The sequence below is a fragment of the Lynx rufus genome, unplaced genomic scaffold (assembly GCF_022079265.1).
Source record: "Lynx rufus isolate CCGP_SWC_20201006 ecotype Redwood Valley unplaced genomic scaffold, mLynRuf1.p SCAF_10, whole genome shotgun sequence".
NCBI classification, from domain to species: Eukaryota; Metazoa; Chordata; class Mammalia; order Carnivora; family Felidae; genus Lynx; species Lynx rufus.
Window position 1 is genome coordinate 15,019,990 of NW_025814824.1, and position 20,291 is coordinate 15,040,280.

Below are 20,291 nucleotides of genomic sequence, written 5' to 3' on the forward strand. Positions count from 1 at the left end.
AATGCATAAAATAGTCTTTGAGGATGGTCAGCAAAGGAGAGAGATCCACGATCAAGCAAAGAGCACGAGCTATTATAATCATGTACCATGGTTAATGGGGACACAGGAGGGGAGGTTCAAATTCAGGATGGGGGCACCTGGGTGGCTCAGTCAGTTAAACACCCAACTCCTGATTTCGGCTTGGGTCATGAGCTCACAGTTTGTGGGATGGAGTCTCGTGTCAGGCTCTGCACTGATAACACAGAGCCTGCTTGGGATTCTCTCTCTCCCTCTCTCTCAGCCTCTCTCTGTCTCTCTCTCAATAACAAATAAATAAGCATTTTAAAAATTCAGCATGCCCCCGGAACTGCAGAGAGAGCCATAGAGGTAACATGTGGCAGCAGCCTTATCTTAGTAGGTGTGGCCACCAGTGGGTACAAGCCTGGAGGAAGGAAACGATACATCTGAGTCCTCTATAGGGTGCTCGCTAGTAAGGTGTTTACTACTCATTAGCTCTGTCAATTTTATTCTGTACACTAAGGTAGACATTATTATTCCCATTCACAAATTAGAAATGCAAGTTTAGCAATGATACTTAACTTTTGGAAGACACACTGCATAAAGGGATAGAGTCAGAATTTGAGCCCAGATGTTGCCTGCCTAGTCTGTTAACCTCAATTTTTTTCTATTTTTGGCAGGCAAAGTCCCCCAAAATGCTGCAGGGGCCTGGGGATGGGCCAAGACAAATAGGCAGTGGTTCCAGAGAGGCGGTCAGGCAACAGCCCAGATGAACTAGAGAATGAGTGGGCATGGGATCTAGAGGAGGAAATATGCATGGAGTCCTTTGGGGGAAGGTCTAGAATGCTCAGCTGAGGAGTTTGTACCTTCCTGCCCTTATCTCCTCTGCTATGATTCTGATCTGTGACTTTACCACTTTCTAACTTATTGCCATGTCTCATTTCCAATTATTTTGTCCCACCGAATGCAGGATTTGCTTTCCCTCACATCAACTAGGGGTTTGCAGAATGTGAACTTTTTCTATTCTATGTCTATGAAATGTAAGAAAAAGTACATAAGTATTTAATTTTTAAAAAAAATCAAGAAGAGTAACTTTTGATTTTCCACCATTTAAAAAAATTTTTAATGTTTTATTTATTTTTGAGAAAGAGAGAGACAGAGTGTGAGCAGGGCAGGGGCAGAGAGAGAGAGAATAGCTGAAGCAGGCTCCAGGCTCCGAGCTATCAGCACAGAGCCCGACGCGAGGCTCAAACCCATAGACCGCGAGACCATGACCTGAGTCGAAGTCAGACGCTTAACCGACTGAGCCCCCCCAGGCGCCCGTCCACCATTTTAATTCTCTATGTAGATGTTTCTTTATACTGGAGTGGCTAAGTAGGAGTATAAAATAATCCAATTAGCTTCTCCTCATTATCTAGAATGTTCTTCTTGCTTCTCAATCTCCAAGGGAGTTAAAAAAGTAACCCCTCTTCAAAATTCAGAGCAAGTCCTAACACCTACGTAGACATCACCATTCCTTATTCCTTCCTGTGAATGCCCTCAGAGCAGTCGACACATATCATAGTATCTTATCACGTCTTGCTGTGTATCTTATTTGTAACAGCCACTTTATAGGAAAGCATTCTCATTCTTCAAACTTTCTACTGAATACCAGTAAAAGGTTTGCACTGATCTTCTAACAATGTCACATGATCCAATAAGAGGACTCAAATTGTGTTTTACTTGGTACAGTATGATTTTACCACTGTCTTTTGCTTGCAATAGGAAATCATCTCAATAGGTGGGAATCTATTCTCCCAAACTCCACTTTCCAGGAAGCGCTCTCTCTCTCTCTCCTTCCTGCCTCTTCTTGCAGTGCCCATGGCTGAAACCCTGTTCTTTAGCCTTCCAGAAGGTCGCACTGGAGCCAAAAAGGCATAAAAGTTAGGCTAAACCAGCAGTAACATTCAGGAAGCTGAGTTGCTGGCTCCCTTTCAGAACGATCAAGAAACAGAGAACCCCAAATAAGGAGCTAAGGGTGATGTTCTGCAATTTAATTTTCGTAATCTACAGGGTAAAATTACATTCATTCATACAAATCACTGTGGCTCTATTTAGAATTTCTATCATAAACCATACTAATCACATGACAGGATCCAATCGGCTCTAGTTCTCATCAGGGAAAGGAATGAACATTCTAAAAGCAGTTCACTGTAGTCCGAGTTTGTCACAGGTATTCCGTTTCATCTCAACTACATCTGCTTACGTTCTATAAACACGTCTGAAGGCTTGAATAAGGAACAAATCATTAAAAAGAACTTTTGTTTTAAAGAAACGTCGGCTTAAAAACAGTTACATAAAACACACGCTTCTGACACCTGGAGATACAGACATTCCTCACTACTGGCCCGAGTAACTGATTACCTCTGTAGATCCTGTGAAGGCCACTTTGTCTATGTCCATGTGGGAAGAAATGGCCGCCCCTGCGGTAGGTCCATAACCAGGCACAATGTTCACTACTCCTGGAGGGAAACCTGCCTGAGGATACAAAGTAAAATATTTACAACAGAACTGAGAATCTCATTCTACGACAAAAACGAGGCGTGTATGGGATCAAAGTTGCCTCTTTATGCCGAGCTTATGAGTTTCTCTACCAGGAAAGATTCGTTTATGTGGTTTTATTATTATTATTTCATTTCTCAGCCCACTTAAAATAACCTCAAGAGTTGCATTGCTGGGGAAGCATTTCTCCTCGGGGTAAGACCGTGTTTGACTTTTATGGGTCATTGCCCCAGTGATGGCTGTCTCAAGTTTCCTAACGGTAACTCAGAAAGATAGTATGGGTAAAAGAACTTGGTAAATTACTCACATAGAAGGAAAGCAATGCGTTTATTAACCTATCGGCAAATCTAAAAGGATCTTACACTTTTAGTTTCTAGCTATTGATTGTGCAGGGCATACCAACTGGGTGGCAAAAGCCTACTGGCAATATTTAATCAGTAAAACATCAGATAAGAATTGTCATCCCATGCATGATTAAGTGGCACAGACTGATTTCATTCCTGGTTAAAAAAATGATGAGGTAGAAAACAATGTGTACCTGAGATGGGCACAGTCACCTTTCATGTTGTAGGCACCAACGTGCCCCATTTTGATATATCTTTGCCTTTTTTTTAAAGTGAAGAATAGTTTTAAGATTTACACTCAGGTTTTTAAAATTTAAGTGTCTAGTAACTAAAGCTTGTTTTCTAAGTGCTGGAAAGACATGAAGGACAATGGGCAATAAATTGTTTGCAAGAAAAAAGGTATTAACACAATCCAGACAGTGGATGGAAATAAATTTCACGTGCAATTTTTTTTTTTTGCCACTTGTTAAGCAAGAAGGCAAATGCAGAGGAAACTAGAATAGAAAACAGAATATAAACATGTCCCCTTGTGGGTAGATGTGTTCAAAAATTATGTGGCACAATATTACAAGTGAGCAGAGAGGCCTCCAACCTTCGAATGGACTAGTTTTTTTTTTTAATTTTAAATCGCAGAACCTCCAGGCCATCGGTACCGGTTATAAACCAATTTTCATTTCAATATTCGAAAGAAGGATACTTCAGTTTCAACATGAAGTCACATTCATGAGAGTTAGGCCAAAGAAACAAATAAACAAGGGGCGCGGTCTCCCAAAAATGAATAAACATTAAAAAAATTTTAAAAAGAAACAAACAAACACAAGTGATCATAAGGTGACTGTTTGACATGAAGCCTTTGAATCTGGCATCTTATCTCCATTTGGGCAGAGGTGCATTTGGGCTGATTGCAAAAAATCTCAACTGGCAGCCATATTAAATTTGTCTTCGTCACTGGCCAGGAGCCATTGGGAGGTAGTTTAGGGGAGCACGAAGTGAGGTCTTCTTATTGTAAATGAAGGCTCCCGAGTTCTTGTGCATATTTTGATGGGGGAAACTCACCTCTTGTATTAAAGATGCCACGTGAAGAGCAGTGAGAGGAGTTTGCTCTGCAGGTTTGACAACCACTGTATTTCCGCAGCTAAGGGCAGGCCCTATCTTCCAAATGAGCATGACCAACGGGAAATTCCACTAGAAAGCAATATATAACAATAGATTCTTTGTAACACTGAAAGCTACATTTGCCAATCTAACTTCTACATTAGCCACTACGCATCGATGTGAAATAATAATTGTAGTAGTTTTGTGTGGTCAACTGGTGTATTCGAATTCAGTTAACTGCTAAAAGCAAACTCATAAATGCTAAAAAGCTCCAAATAAGCTAGCTGTGGGACGGGAGTGGAAGAGAGCCATACAATTTTATCAAGGGCTGTTATTATGAGTTCTTCATCTACTGGAGGGGAAAAAAAAATCACTGCATGGTTTAAAAATCAAACCTTGCTATTAAACACACTAGAAGTTATCTGTACGTGTTTGAAAGTGTGATTATTCCTCCCTCCTTATAGATCATTTATTGTAACTACACACCCAATAGTGAGACTTAACAGTGACCCGAAACAAATATAACACTGTATGTCAGCTATACTTCAATAATAAAAATTATATGTATGTGAGTGTGTGTGTGGGTATGGGGGTATGTGGGTATGTGTTTATTTCTAAGACAAATATCTCGCTAAAGACATTAAAGTTTAGCATCTGGTGGCTAAGAACTTGGTTCAAATCTCAGCTCAGTCACTGACTAGCCCAGTGAACTCAGACAAGTTACATGCTCTCCTTGGATGATTTCTTCACCTGTAAGTACTGATAAAAATCCTCTCTACTTTGGAAGGTCATCCTGAGGATTCTTCAAGAAAGTAGGCCAAAGACGTAACAGACTGACCGATTCATCATAGTCATGCAATAACTATTAGCCATTAGTAGTGCCCAGGGTTTTGTAGTTTTTATTAATTTTCTTGAGATTTGTGAAGTAATGAGCAATTTCATTCAAAAAATTGCATGTATGCATTTCAGTCTCATTGGAGCAGAAGCTAATTCATTGTGACTTCCTCATTTAAAAACTTCACGGGTGGCTGTGTGGTTCCATCAGTTAAGCAACCAACCCCCGATTTCAGCTCAGGTCATGATCTCATGATTCAGAGATGGAGACTCATATTGGGCTCTTTGCTGACAACCTGGAACCAGCTTGGGATTCTCTCTCTTCCTCTCTCTCTGCTCATTCCCTACTCGCACCTGCTCTCTTTCTCTCTCTCAAAATAAATAAACATTTTTAAAAAATAATCAAAAACTTCAGAATACTCTGCCAACTTTTTATTTGGCCTCTTTGAATATGTTGGCGAAATCAGTTAGGTAGCCTCCTCTTTTGGGGGTTTAAAAGAAAATCTTCATGATTCTGCTTAAAAATACTTCTAAAGGTAGGATACATTCCATACAGTGGTCCAACAGTTCCTTCCATTTTAATTGAAAACAGGCATTTAGGACATGAACACTGGTTGCTACTATTCTCCATGATAAGTCTCAATGAGGAGATAAAAAGTGAAGAATAGAAGCAGAGAAGTTGGTGATGACCACTTTGGTTACCTGTGAAACACGGGTCTTAAAAAGAGTATATAACACAGCATTTTAAAAACAAACCATACAGTAAATGTCAATGTCAAAGCTGAAACACATTCAAGTACTGAAACACTCAAGAGATACACCACAATATAGACACGATTCTGGACTAACTCATTTGTACCTAAAGAGTTCAGTCACAGGGAGACCTAAGCTCATCAGTTACTACATTTGGTCCACATTTAGCAAATCTCCGAGAACGTATTGATGTTGGATAAAGCTTCTTTACCAAATGAAATAGAATTCTTTTTTTTTCTTTTTTAAAATGGAAAAAGATATAGAAAACCAACTTACAGGAATGATTTGGCCACATACACCAATAGGCTCATGTTTTGTATAAGTAAAAAAGTTTCCATCTGGAAAATAAAACACAATCATTTATGGACAAGTATATTTGACATACATGGGATGGTGGTTTGGGTTGATACTTACAGAAAGGTATACACAATAACTGAAAACAAAAACAAGGGTGCCTGGGTGGCTCAGTCAGTTAAGCATCTGACTTCAGCTCAGGTCATGATCTTATAGCTCATGAGTTCGAGCCCCACGTCTGGCTCTGTGCTGACAATTCAGAGCCTGGAGCCTGCTTTGGATTGTGTCTGCTTCTCTCTCTGCCTCTCCCCAACTCACACTCTATCTCTATCTCTCTCCAAATAAACAAACATTGAAAAAAATAATAATGAAAACAAAACCAAAAATTTAGGAAACCAAGAAAACATATCTCCAACCACTTACAAAATGAAAAATTGTGTTCTGAAATAGTAATTTGAAATGAGAGGAACCATAAAACTGATATAGGTCAAGGAAAAGATGTGAAACCAGAAAATATCTGAAAGATATTTAGTTCTATCTCTCACCCATGTAGAAGGGCTATTTTCTAAATTATCCTCATTCTCAAAGTTTACTTTCTTTCTTAAGAAAAAAGGTAAAAGGGGGGCACCTAGGTGCCCCTGTCAGTTGAGCATCAGACTCTTGGTTTCAGCTCAGGTCATGATCATGGTTTGTGAGTTCCAGCCCTGTGCTGGGCTCTGTGCAGACAGTGCAGAGCCTCCTTGGGATTCTCTGTTTCTCTCCCTCTTTCTCTGCCCCAACCCCACTCATGCACATGCACACGCACATGCACATGTGCTCTCTCTCTCTCTTTTTCTCTTTCTCAAAATATATAAATAAACTTAAAAAAAAAAGAAAAAGAAAAAAGGTAAAAGGTGTATGACTAAGAAAATACCTGTTAGAGTGCTATTTCTGACAGTTCTAACTTCTATCAGTAATGGCAGAATTTTTTTGAAGTAAAACTAATAAAATTAGAAGAGAGTAGAATTAAAAAAAAACACAAAACTATCTCCCTACAAGCCTATTGCTTATTCTAAAGGCTTTTTTTTCCTACCAAAAAATAAAAGCAGACTCTATTAATCCATGAAAAAAAAATGCCAGAAGTAAAACACATTGCTAAAAAAAGTGTCAGAAGTAAAAGACATTGCTTTGCAATCTGGATTTCATTGATTGATATACCTCAAAGTTTGATGTGGTCATTCTGAGGTTACATGGCACATTTTGTTCTGTTCTATTCTAGTTCTCACAAAAACTTCCTGGCTATCATAGCAAGAAAGCTCCTTATCAAGTCTATTTGTACTTAAAATGGTTTCTCCCTCGTCAAAGGGTAAAGCAAGAATTTCTAACATAGCCACATTTCTTGTTTTTTACCATGGTCTCACTCCCCCCCCCCCTTTTAATTCCTGGCTATCACTTTTAACCTGCTGGAGGCTGTCATGAGATTGAAAATACCCAGGAGGGCCAGCCCAGAGGGTGTTGTACTTCTACAGCCAGTAAGTGCATTTATAGCAATTAAATTCTACCCATCATGTTTTCCAAACTGATGCTTCTTTATATTCATATCTCATTATGTGCATTCTCTACTGAAATAATAAAACACGTGCATACACATCTACTCACACAAATTCTTAAATTGGGCTGTAAACACAGTCTCCTCTTGCTTTGAAGCTACTTGAAATAAATCAATGTGAATTGGTTTGTTTAATTAATCTGCTGTAACTACTGAGTTAGACCAGGCACAGATGACCATAACTGACTCACTCTGGAACATGCAAAGACACTTAAATAATTACATTATAGGAGGGGTATAAATGCCACTACTGGAATACACAATAAATAATTTGAGGCCAGCTTTGAAAAGTTTGTGCCGTGAGAGAGACAATTGCCCTAATTCAGTGATTGTGGGCACAAGACTGCTCTTGCTTTAAAATTGTCTAACACATCTGTAGTGGTACTTTCTGTGTGACTATGCAGAAACAATGTTAAATATGTGATAAATCTTAGCAGAAGTTCAGAGCTGCATCGTCTCAAAGTCAAGGTGAAAATAAGACTGCCTTTTTGGGTGACATCTTTAAAAAGGAGGGTTTGGAATAATTCAGCTCTACAGTTATCTTCTCGCACCTACCCCCCATCCCTGGTGGTTTCTCAAAGCTCCTTACCGATGGGTATCGTGCGACCCTGGATCTTGTCAGCCCACCCTGCACAGTAGCGTAATGTCGTTATGCAGCCCCCTAAATCCATCTGATATGCGTTGGAGAATAGTTTTCCACCATTCATTGACTCCATTGTCTGAAAAAGAAATCAAACCTCAAACATAAACTTCCATAAACATTTTAGATTAAAAAATACAGCGTTATTATTTTCAATGATCATGTGTTAGAGAATTTTGGAAATAGAAAGAAATCCTGTAAGCTGTCTTATATCACCTTCCCTTTCTAACAAAGCGGGTAAAACAGAAAAGGGCTAAAATGACTTACTTAGACTTGCTTAAGGTCACATACCAAGATCCAGATAGAAAGGGCAGTGAGATTCTGGTTACTAATCCCTAGTGTTCCTTTCTTCTATCTCATTCTGACTGTCCTCCAGCTGACCAGCTTTCTAGGAATCGGTTCCAATTTGATAGACACGAAGTTGGTGAGAGTGAGTGCACCTAGTTTCGTTACATCAGAGCTCCAACAAAATTTCACTTAGCGCATAAATACAACTGTGGGACAGTTAAATGTCGGGGACTATTAATAGTGCCTCAATGATTGGGGCGCCTGGGTGGCTCAGTCAGTTGAGCGTCCGACTTCGGCTCGGGTCATGATCTCGCCGTTCGTGGGTTCGAGTCCTGGGTCGGGCTCTGTGTTGACAGCTTGGAGCCTGGAGCCTGCTTAAGATTCTGTGTCTCCCTCTCTCTCTCTCTGCCCCTTCCCTACTCACTCTCTCTCTCTCAAAAATAAAAAAAAAACATTAAACAAAATTAAAAAAAATAGTGCCTCGATGATTTTTAATTTTTGCATGCCATTTGGATATAACCAATCAAGTTACACAAACTTCAGTGACCCCCTGCATCTTTTAGTTCATGAGTTTTCTTCAGTAGAAGTTTTAATTGTGAAACTCCCAGTTTTGCCACTATTATCATAATTCTTGTTTGAGTGGTCAGGCTGTAAAGCACAACATTTTCTGGTCCAGTGCTCTAACCGTCTATTGGTATCAGATGACCTGTCTTCCTTTCCTCCTTTCCTTAAGCAGGAACTCTTAAGAGCTCTTTGGGACCTCATGTCCGGCCAGGGCAGGAATGTCCAGGTGACAAACTGTTAAAACAGCTCCTCGTTTATCAGACAATCTTCTGTCTCTGCATTATGTTGTGAGCCATCTCAAAACTTAGATCAAACGTGATTGTCGTGTCCTGATTTTCTTTCCCCCTTAGGAGCTTATCAGACAGAGGGAGCAAGCCCTCTACACCCCACAGAGCAGCTAAATAAGAAAAGTCAAGTTTTGGCAAATTCTGCTTTCTTCCTCCAGGACATTTTGGTTAATGTAATATTATTGTGTGTAACTCCTAAGTCCACACTTTTGCATACTTTGAATTACGCTGAGCCTTTAAATAATAAATAGTTCTTTGATTAACTATAATTGCTCCTGTTGATTTAAAAATAAGTATAGAGGCTTCTTTGTTACTGCCAGTAAAAGATTCTAAAGGTAATAAAAATTTGCTCTGAAACTTGATCTTGGTTGGTATTGGTTTAGGTTCAATTGGCTTCACTATAATACCTAACTAAGAAGAAAATAAGGAAACACCCCGCCCATTTTACTTAACTGACTCATCTAACTGCCAAAATGTTTTTTTATCAGTATACAATAAAATATAATTATTATAAGCCATGCACGATTGGATTTCTTTCCTTCTTTTCACCTTTTTCAACTGTAAAGAGAATATCATTTAATCGAGACCATTGTGGATGCATACATTTCAGGAGGGGAAAAAGCAGCCATTTATTTATTAAGTGTCTTGGTGGGCTAGATTAAAGAGAAATAGATTTATTTTAGAGAAATATTCTGGGCACCTTTGACAAATTGTATGAGATTTTCCATAAAAAGAGTCCCGTGTTCAAGTAAGTTGGAGAAACCCAGTGTACTATTCTAGGCTATTCACTGCATGTGACCTCGTTGAAGGCTCTAAGGAATTCTAGAATAGAGAAAAGAAATTTGTGTAGGTTGGTTTAACTTGGATTGCCAAGGTTTAGACTGTAGAATCTACACGAGTAGAAATTAACATCGTCTGGAACTAGAGTGCAGATTACTACTCGAGAATAAGCTCACTGATAAGATTTTCTGTACTGGAGCTGGTCGAGGTCTTTTCATTTTGTTTGTAGTGAGCATGTAGTGATGACTAAAACATAACCGACGTGCCAATCCAAACAACGAGTACTTTCTAGAGATCTCGCTACCTGCCCAGTTTGATTAATACTCACTGCCAGGAGAAGACGATCTCTTTCAATTAAGTCAGCCAACTTGTATATTAGCCGCCCTCTCTCTGAAGCATTCATGGTGCGCCATGGAGAGCCAATCTGAAAAGCCTGTCTTGCGGCCTTCACTGCTTTGTCAATATCCTCCTGTAAGTCAAAGGGAATTCAATTCAGTAGCCTAAACGCGTTAGCGAATCCAATGGCAGGAACCCTATAGAACAGACTAAAGGTCCTCATAAGTAGATGCTGTGTCCTCATTAGCCCAACGTCTAGCACATTGTACAAACTCAAGTATCGTGTACTAGAATTATACACCTGCTGCCTAATCTTTGGAATGATGAATTCCACACACAGAACTCAGGCTTGATTTCCTAGAATAGAAATATTATAATACTTAAGTATTGCTATCACTGAAAGGCTTCCCATACATATAGCAAATCATGTTTTAATTACTTTACACATATTAACTTATTTGATTCTTTTCTTAAGTGTTTATTTATTTCTGAGAGAGAGAGAGAAAGAGAGAGAGAGAGAAGGCACAAGCAGAGGAGGGGCAGAGGGAGCAGGGCACAGAGGATCTGAAGTGGGCTCCACACTGACGGCACAAGAGCCTCAACGCTGGGCTCAAACTCCCAAATCGTGAGACTATGACCTGAGCCGAAGTGGGATACTTAACGGACTGAGCCCCCTAGGCGCCCCAATTCATTTGATTCTTAAGAATTTTGTGAGACAAACACGTTCCCCATTTTACCGATGAAGAAAGTGAAGCAAAGAGAGAGAGGAAGTTTGCCCAAGGTCAGTGGCAGGAAGTGGCAGAAGGGAATTTTACACGGAGCGCCTCTGACTGTAGAGACTGCTCTTCACCACTACGTGATACTGCTTTGGTGACTGCGTTACCAAGAGTTCCAGGGAAAGCTCAAGATCGACTAAAATGGTGTGTATCATCTTGGATGGCCGGTGACCCTATAGCCTATACACTTTCATCTGGAACCTACTGCAGGTGTATAGGAACTGGGTTTTGCTGTTGAAGGGTAAAAATCATAATCGTGTGTTCATTCCTCTTGTGTAGAGAGAAAAAAGCATAGCAGAGTGAAACTGGTATAGAGAAGGATCTGTCTACATCTGGTTTCAGCTCAGGTCATGATCTCACGATTCGTGAGTTCGAGCCCCGCGTCGGGCTCTGTGCTGGCGGCTTGGAGCCTGCTTGGGATTCTTTCTGTCTCTCCCCCTTCCCCTCTCCCCTGCTTGTGCTCTCTCTCTCTCTAAAAATACATAAAAATTTTTTCAAAATTAAAACAAGTGTAATCTGGTGTGATGCAGTGATAATATTCGCTGAGCACAAGTAAACATCCTTTCACTGTAATACATCACACACTTGTTTATCTCACCGCCTAACCTTTGAGGTTAAATATGTATATAGTCATATTTTGGGTATTCAGCTAATCACACTGATCGTTTATATTTGGACGTTGTTTTAGGCCATGGGCTCTAACCTTTTCCAAGGTATTTTCAGACAGCAGTGTTTGGGAAAAAAAACCAAAAACACAAGAGTCTGAAATTGCCAGCAGGATCTGTGGATACCGCAGCTTATAAAATATATGCTGCTCTGTATTTAAACAGACCTGTGTGCCCCAGTTTTCTCTTGGATTCTTCTGTCAGTGTTCTGCTATTGGCCTTAACCAAATATGGTTTATCATAGGCGTCCTGGCCTCTCGAAGGGATATGGGAAAAAATGACTTCAAGACAATTAACTCTGTCATACGGAAAATACATTCCTGAAATAAAGACCTTTTTGTGGTTGTGTCCTTTGGGTTATAATCCTCCTTTTCTCCTACCTTCTATTTTATCTTGCAGGCATAGAAATAGAGTAATGGTGGTTAATACATGGCTTTGGAAGAAAACAACTCAAGTTTGAACTCTGTTTCCTCATCTATTATCTGTGTGAGTTTTGGGATATCCATCCTTCCTTCCATCCATCCATCCTTCCACCCATCCAAAAATATGTCAAACACTATTCTGTAAGTCTCGGCATCAGGTTGCTAACGATAAAATAGCGAAGATGGGAGACTGTCCTTTTGAAAATTAAATAAGGTAACCCTGGAAACACATTTTCTATGTGACAGACATTACATTGAGTGTTCACTAAGTGGTAGCAAGTGCTATCATATTTGCGGCAAAACAACCTTAAAACAACTCTCAGTTCTAGTATAGTTTAATTTTTTCCTTTCAGTTTTCACTACCCTGTATCATTTTAGGGCTTTATTATCTCATACTGCTGCTAATCTTCCCATGTCCATTATCTTCTCTCACCAAACTGTCTTTTCTACTGCTATCAGGCTAATTTTCCTCAAACAATTTTACGTGATCCCTTTCCCTTTCAAATATTTGCAATGTCTCCCCTTGCCCTACGGTCCTAAGGCCAGACTCCTCTTCCTGATTTTCAAGACCCAACATTATGGGGCACCACCTCACCTACCCAAACTTGTGTTTACATTTTTTTCTCCTCTGTCTAGCCCAACTGCTTCTCATCTTTGCTCCTGCCATTCTCCTTCCCTAGAATGTTCTACCAGCACACTCCTTTACTTTGAAAATTCTACATGCTCTTTAAGACCCAGCTCAGGGGCAGCTGGGTGTCTCAGTCGGTTGAGCGCCTGACCCAACTTCGGCTCAGGTCATGATCTCACGGTTCATGAGTTTGAGGCTCACATCGGGCTCTGTGCTGACAGCTCAGAGCCTGGAGCCTGCTTCCAATTCTGGGTCTTCCTCTCTCTCTCTGCCCTTCCCCCGTTCACACTCTGTTTCTCTCTTTCTCAAAAATAAACATTAAAAAAAAAAAAAAAGACCCAGGTCAAAGATCAGAATCTACCTAAACTCTTGCCAGGCTAATCCAGCTTGATAATAGCTACTAGTTAAGAGTTTACCAAGCTCTACGCACTAAGTGACACCCTCCATAACCCCGCAGTTTCTACCACGGTGAAGCACCACGCACCTTGTTTTACAGGACATGAAATCCAGCAGGAAACCTAGCAACCAAAATTAGATCTCACATCTGGCTCCAAAATCCAATTTCATAGCTTTGCAAGAATATCCTGATAGTGATCTTTGCAATGAATATTTATTGCTATCTGTATTAAAAGCTGTGCTATTCCTTACTATTCTGGGCCTACAATAGGCAGTTAATAAATATTTAATAATTTAATGACCTATCTTTTAAACTCATCATATTACATTGATTTTATAGAAGAGTGCTCCTGATATAAATAATTTGCTGATATTGACATTCACATCGTAAATCGTACTTTAATCAATTCCATTATGTAACAGAGCCTTTACATTAACCGTATTAGGCATGAAGCTTGTTGTTACAAACATAATAAAAGTTTTACGACTAGTATCTCTTGGCTTTTTGTTCCGGGACTATAGCATCTGCAAGGACATTAGCTTTTTAATCAACCAGTAAACAATTTGGTACATTCAGATTTGCCACCATCAACAACGCTTTTGCCTTAGAGTGTTTAAAATGTTCCTTTTTTTGAAGTAAGGGACTAAAGCTGAATGGATGAAAGCGGATTGAATGAAGATAAAATATGAAGGTCCTCTTAAACATGGTTAAGGAAAGACAAACTTTTCTATCACTCCCAGGATGTGCATTTCCATAGTAAATCCATTCCAATTTGGAGAAAATAGTTCTCAGACCAGTTTTACTTTTACACTTGTCATAAGCACTTACTTTAATGGACATTTACTTTTATCCCCACCAATTATTTGTTGGGTCATGCTTAGTATTAAAAGCAGTTTTCAGGATTAGTCAATATAGCCTAAAAGAGCCAGTGAAGTGAAAAGAAAACAGTTCCCACCCACATCAGTGCTTTGCTTTGTAAGTTCCATTTGTTCTTGCCCCTCCTCCTTTCTTTATAACACCATTGAAAGGCGGTATATAGCCCATTGTTAGCTCCATTCTGCTCATAAATTAAATCCCCCAAACCTCTTGGCTCATTATCTAAAGAGTCAGTTCCAGAATATTAGGTTTACGGTGACTGTGTAATTTACTAGATTTGTACCTTTCGCTAAGCAACGTTAGAAGTTAGTACACATTTGTCGGCAAAACTGTGAGACCAGCAATAATTACTTAGAAAGAAACGTTAGTAGATTACCCCTGAAAGAGAACACGATGACAAGAGTGCTAAATATCAAGCAAGCTGTTGCTTACGCCGAACAGTTTATATCATAAACAACTGAACTCAAATGATCAAGTATCCAGCAACTCGATTAGCATTGTGACCTGATTTGAAGCTTTGCTGGATGTTAATGAGTGTCCCTGATCTACATTTGCACAGACAATGCTGCTCTGCTATGAGCAGGAGTAAAACTGCCAAAAAGCACACAGCAAACAAATGACCAACGTTTCTAAAGCTTCAGGTTTGATCATCAGCTCTCCCTCACTACGGTTTAGGAAGAAGGTAAATGCCACCACGATGCCAAGAAAAGTCCTCAGACTGCCTGAGGAGATTCAGCTGGAACTCCTGGCACAGATTTGTTTCACTGATGAAACTAAAGTTGGAAGCCCGTGGCAAAGAGAGATGTCCAAGGCACCAGAGCCAAAGCATCCGGAATACTTGTTCTGTTGTTAATTGCAAACTGCAACCAGTTCTGCGGTCTTACTCCTGAGTAGCATTTATACCTCTGGAGAGAAAGAGGAGGCAGCTGTCAGGGGGCTCAAATGTACCTTACCTTGCCCTTTATTGTTTTCCCCACCGCCCCAGGGTCTCCAGAGCTACTCAAGCAACAAGAAGGACACTTGATGTAATATGGTGCTTTAATGCAGTGCTGCGTAGATCTCTGGAAGTCTCTGATAAAACGTCATTCCTCTTTGTTGAATGTGAAGAACACATTTTCCTCTTATTTCTAGGAGTAGCCCAAAGGACACAGACTTCCGGGTCTCCTGGAGCATGTGACCAGGGACCATCAGTATGTCTCTGCTCAAGTTTGGTCTTGTCACATTTCATAGAGGTGCAGTGATGATCACAGCGCAGGTTCCAACTCTAACATTTTACTTATTAAGTCCATGCCCTCCATTAAATGCTAACAGAGGGGATACAACTCATTAATACCTAGTTCAGTGGTTCTCCAAGTATATGCCTCCACCTCCAACCCAACAAACTGGCAACATCAGAGTCACCTGAGAATCTGTCAGAAATGCAAATTCTCAGGCCCCACCCTAGAATTATGGAAACGAACTCTAGGGGTGGGTGGGGCCCGGCCATCTGTGTTTCAACAAGCCTTCCAGGGAATTCTGTTGCACGCAAAATTGTGAGAGCCACTGCCTTAGTCAACAGTTAATTTAGTACTAGATTTTTTTTTTTTTAATTTTTTTTTTTCAACGTTTATTTATTTTTGGGACAGAGAGAGACAGAGCATGAACGGGAGAGGGGCAGAGAGAGAGGGAGACACAGAATCGGAAACAGGCTCCAGGCTCTGAGCCATCAGCCCAGAGCCCGACGCGGGGCTCGAACTCACGGACCGTGAGATCGTGACCTGGCTGAAGTCAGACGCTTAACCGACTGCGCCACCCAGGCGCCCCAGTACTAGATTTTTAAGATGAGGTGTGTGGGGTATATGGAAGCTCAGAGCTTGACGGAGGAGATTAGCTCATTCATCCGTTACCTGTAGAGTGTTAGACCCTGAAAATATAAAGGTGAGATGCAGTGTTGGTCTCTACAAGAAGCATGGCGTCTCAGACAAATTAACCCAAACCTATACAACGCAAGGGTGAAAATATAGGTGCATATGATGTCCTCTAATGACACAGGAAGAGGGCAATGCTACCTGGGAAGTTTGGGGTGTTTTAAAGAAGTGTAAAACCCTATAAAGACTGAGGTTTTTGGGGGTGCCTGGGTGGCTCAGTCAGTTAAGCGTCCGACGTCTGCTCAGGTCATGATCTCAGAGTTCATGGGTTCGAGCCCCATGTCGGGCTCTGTTCTAACAGCTCAGAGCCTGGAGCCTGCTTCCGATTCTGTGTCTCCCTCTTTCTCTGCCCCTCCCCCATCGCACTCTGTCTCTCTCTTTCTCAAACAAAAAAAAAGACAGTAAAAAACTTTTTAAAAAAGAGTGAGGCTTTTTTATGTGCCTGGCACTGTTAAAACATTTTACATCTTTTCTTATTTAACCTCCCCCAAGTTTTCCCTATCTCCCCATTTTACCCAAAAAGCAACAGAAACTCAAAGAGGGTAAATAAAGTATGGAACAGCTGTGGTCTCGCTGCAGATAATGATCTGAACTGGGTTCCAAGGGCTGCACCGTGACCTTGGCAGTCACGGAGGCTGATTCTGGGTGTGGTGAAGGTGGGACTCCTACGTTTTGGGGGAGGCCTGAGAAAAAGCCAAAACCAAGAGAGTTGTGGTTTGTTTGTTTGTTTGTTTCCCCAGAGCTGGTAAGAAGCCCGTGAAGAATTTATGTACGGATAAACTCTGGTGTATACACAAAGTGAAATCTGAAAGCAGGCGACATTTGTCTCCCTTCTATTAGGTTTCTACTTCTCAAGCTGTCGACCCTTCTGGCTAAACTCTGCATTCTTGCCCCTTGAGGCACGGATCTTATGTCTTCTGATAATACTGCCACCTGAATCCAGGCGCTTCTCTAAACCCAAATGAGCCTCTCAGGTCTATGGCTATCTTAAAATAGATCTGCAAGGCTTAATCTCACCTCGGTGATCTCACCAAGTGGGTAGAAGGTAATGAAAGAGCGGGAGCTGGGTAGGAACATGGCACTGACCCAGCGAACCGAACATTGTGCCACAAATGGTATGCACTTTGGATTGTTATCCTGACTTCATCTTTCAATGGTCTTTTTACGTAGCGAAATAATTTACCTTTTGATACCTGACGAGACAGAGATTTAAAGCTTGATAACATTTGGACTACTAAAGACTGAGAAACAGGGGCGCCTGGGTGGCTCATTCAGTTGAGCATCTGACTCTTCATTTCAGCTCAGGTCATGAGACCAGGGTCTTGGGATAGAGCCCCGTAACAGTCTGCATGCTGAGTGCAAAGCCTTTTTGGGATTCTCTCTCCCTTTCTCTGCCTCTCCTCCGCTCACACTCTTTCTCTCTTTCTATAAAATTAAATTAAATTAAATTATTAAATTAAAATTTAAAAAAAGACTGAGAAACACATATACATTTTAAGGTATATATTCATATAAAAATTTTGAAGGCTTTTTTTCTCCTCATGCCCCAGGCTATTTAATATTACCCTATCTTAATTTATAATAATCACAAAGTAAGGTTGCCCTGCCAGTCTCAGGCTCTGGGGTCAGAAGGACAGCATTTGAATACTGATTTTGTTATTTATTAGCAACATCACCTAAAGTAAATTAGCCAACTTGTCCGTTCTGCTATTTCATTATCATTTGTGAAAGTGGTCGCAAATGATAGGTTTCCCACTGGGATGCTTAAGGATTAAATTAATATTTAGAATTTTTTAAAAAAATGATAAAAGTTGGATTTTGTTGTTGTTAGTGTGATTAGCTAGAAAGCAACAATACCTTTAATGGTTCAGTTTCAGTGATTTAAAAGTTCAATTTTTAAAGGTACTAATCAATGTTCTTTCTATGATTTTTAATCAACTAACTTGGCAATATACCATTTCAAACGTCCTACATTGTTTCCTTAGTTTCATTTTGCAACTTAAAAAAGAACAATTTTAAATCTTTTTTCTTTTAAGTTTATTTGTATTTATTTTGAGAGAGAGATAGAGAGCAAGTGAGGGAGGGGCAGAGAGAGAAGGAGACAGAATCCCAAACAGGCTTCGCGTTGTCAGCACACAGCCCGATGCAGGGCTTGAACCCACAAACCATGAGGTCGTGACCTCAGCCAAAATCAAGAGTCGGACGCTTAACTGACTGAGGCACTCAGGTGCTCCCAAAAAAAAAAAAAAAAAAAACAATTTTATAAGAATAAGGGATTTCTCTATCCGTCTATGACCAATCACTTTACATATAGTCTGTTTGTACAATAAACCCCAATATTATTTAAATTGAAGAGCGAGCAAGGAGAAATAGTGTAAAAAAACCCAGTGCAACACCCAGAAACCTAGGCTCATCATTATCACAAGGCTACTGGGTGCCCTTTATGTACCAAGAAAATTTTCCCACAGGGCCCCAGAAATGGTATTTTCATGACATGTTACAAGTTGTGGCCTGTTTGGGAGCTCAGCATGTTGACCAACAAAGAAACCCAGCCTATGTGCTGCGAAACCCACCTTATCTCCTTCTTCTACTTCACAGAGTTTCTCTTCGGTTGCAGGATTAAAGACAGGAAATTTCTTGCCACTCACTGAATTATGCCACTCATTGTTTATGAAAATCTATAGAGAGGAAAAGAAAGGAGCGTTTAAATATGCAGCAAACTTCAGAAGTTCTTTTACAGACTTACAGCATTTCAATAGGCCTAAGTGAGGCCAATGTTAAAACCTTACCTCCTTCACCTACCTCACCTGCCCCACCCTACAAGGCATTTTGGGCCGTTCAAGACATTTATATACACGGACACACACGCGTGTGCATGCGTGTGTACACACACTTATTAAAACAAAGCAATACTTTGAAATTACACTGAGGTATGAGGTCGTTTGAACCCTAGAAAATACAGACCAGAGAAAAAAATCTAGAAATAGTGCTTGTATCTGAGTTTGAGGTAAGGGCAGAGGCTTTGGTGGCTTTAATTTCGATTAATCATCTCAATTCTTCACTTCAGATTCTGCAGTTTCTCATGTTGGGCTGCTGGAGATTTGGTATCATAAGTGACAATTTTCTGATCCTTTATTTTACTGTTTTAAAGGTAGGTTTTAAAAGAAGTTTGCGTAGAAAAAAAAAATTGGTGAGTGACATGTTTTCACTGACTTTTTCAAGGCATAAGGGTTGTATTCTTTTAAAGAGATTATCTAATCATTTATTTGCCCTCATATAAAATCAGACACTAGATTTCTTAGTGATATCTAAGAGACTTGCATCTAAATAGACAGAGGGGTCTAGAAAACATGGGATTTTGTTCTGCGTATGAAAGAATAGTAATATTTAAAAATGTTAGTATGTCATTTAAAAAGTATGAGTTTCAACCTTTGCTTCATTATGGAGCCTAATAGGGTCTTGATGTGTCATTTTACAGAGTAAAAATATTTTGCAAAGCTTAATTAAGAAGTCCTCCTTTTGTGGTAAATAAAGTTATGTTTTGTTTCTGGAAAAAGCTAGAATTTCTTGTCCCTTCTCTCATTTCATTATTTCTTGTTTATTCTCCTTTTTCTTATTTAGTTTTGAAACATAAAAGTCACCAAAAGCATGCTATTGAACATTATGTATTACAACCTTCCATTAGATTTATTATTACAACGTGAATTATTGTATCTAATTGTGAATCACAGAATCACTGTGATACATGCAGTTTTAAATGAAGGGTGACATATGCACTGTATTTTTAACATATATCTTAATTCAGACACCACCCCTTACTTTATATTTATTTTTTTAAGATATTTAAAGATATTATATTTAAAGATAAGTTATTAACAGTGCAACCCAGAGGAAGAAAGTATTGAAACACTGCCCCCCTCCCCCAAACCGAGGTTTAAATTTGTTGCTATACTAAATACAAATCAGTTGGCTATTAAAAATTCCCCAGTGGTAGCTATCAAGATTATACATTTTTAGTTTAGTTACTCATATTGTATATATTTCAAATGACCTGTGAATTTGCACTAACTTAGCTATTCTATGAAGTCATGTCTATACCATAGCTTAATATTCTGTCGAATTAGTAAAATGTATATTATCATGTATCCCTAAATGCTTAAGTACAATTAATTCTATATTCTGTAATTGACAAGATTACTTAGCCTGATCTCAAAACTGTTTCCCTGGTCTCCTAAACTTCCATCGTAAAACTTGTCACTTTTTTGAAAAGTCATTTTTA

General features: G+C 39.7%; 1 protein-coding gene across 2 annotated transcripts in view; it reads right to left on the minus strand.

The window, feature by feature from the left end:
- ALDH1A1 (aldehyde dehydrogenase 1 family member A1) overlaps window positions 1–20,291 on the minus strand; it is a 58,382-nt gene that overhangs the window by 25,980 nt on the left and 12,111 nt on the right. For both annotated transcript variants that reach the window (XM_047097484.1, XM_047097492.1), the window contains exons 2-7: window positions 18,586–18,690; window positions 10,334–10,474; window positions 8,036–8,165; window positions 5,841–5,902; window positions 3,939–4,067; window positions 2,401–2,514 (exon numbers count right to left, since the gene is read on the minus strand). In XM_047097484.1, the coding sequence (XP_046953440.1) occupies window positions 2,401–2,514; window positions 3,939–4,067; window positions 5,841–5,902; window positions 8,036–8,165; window positions 10,334–10,474; window positions 18,586–18,690 (681 nt within the window). The remainder of the gene's footprint in view (window positions 1–2,400; window positions 2,515–3,938; window positions 4,068–5,840; window positions 5,903–8,035; window positions 8,166–10,333; window positions 10,475–18,585; window positions 18,691–20,291) is intronic.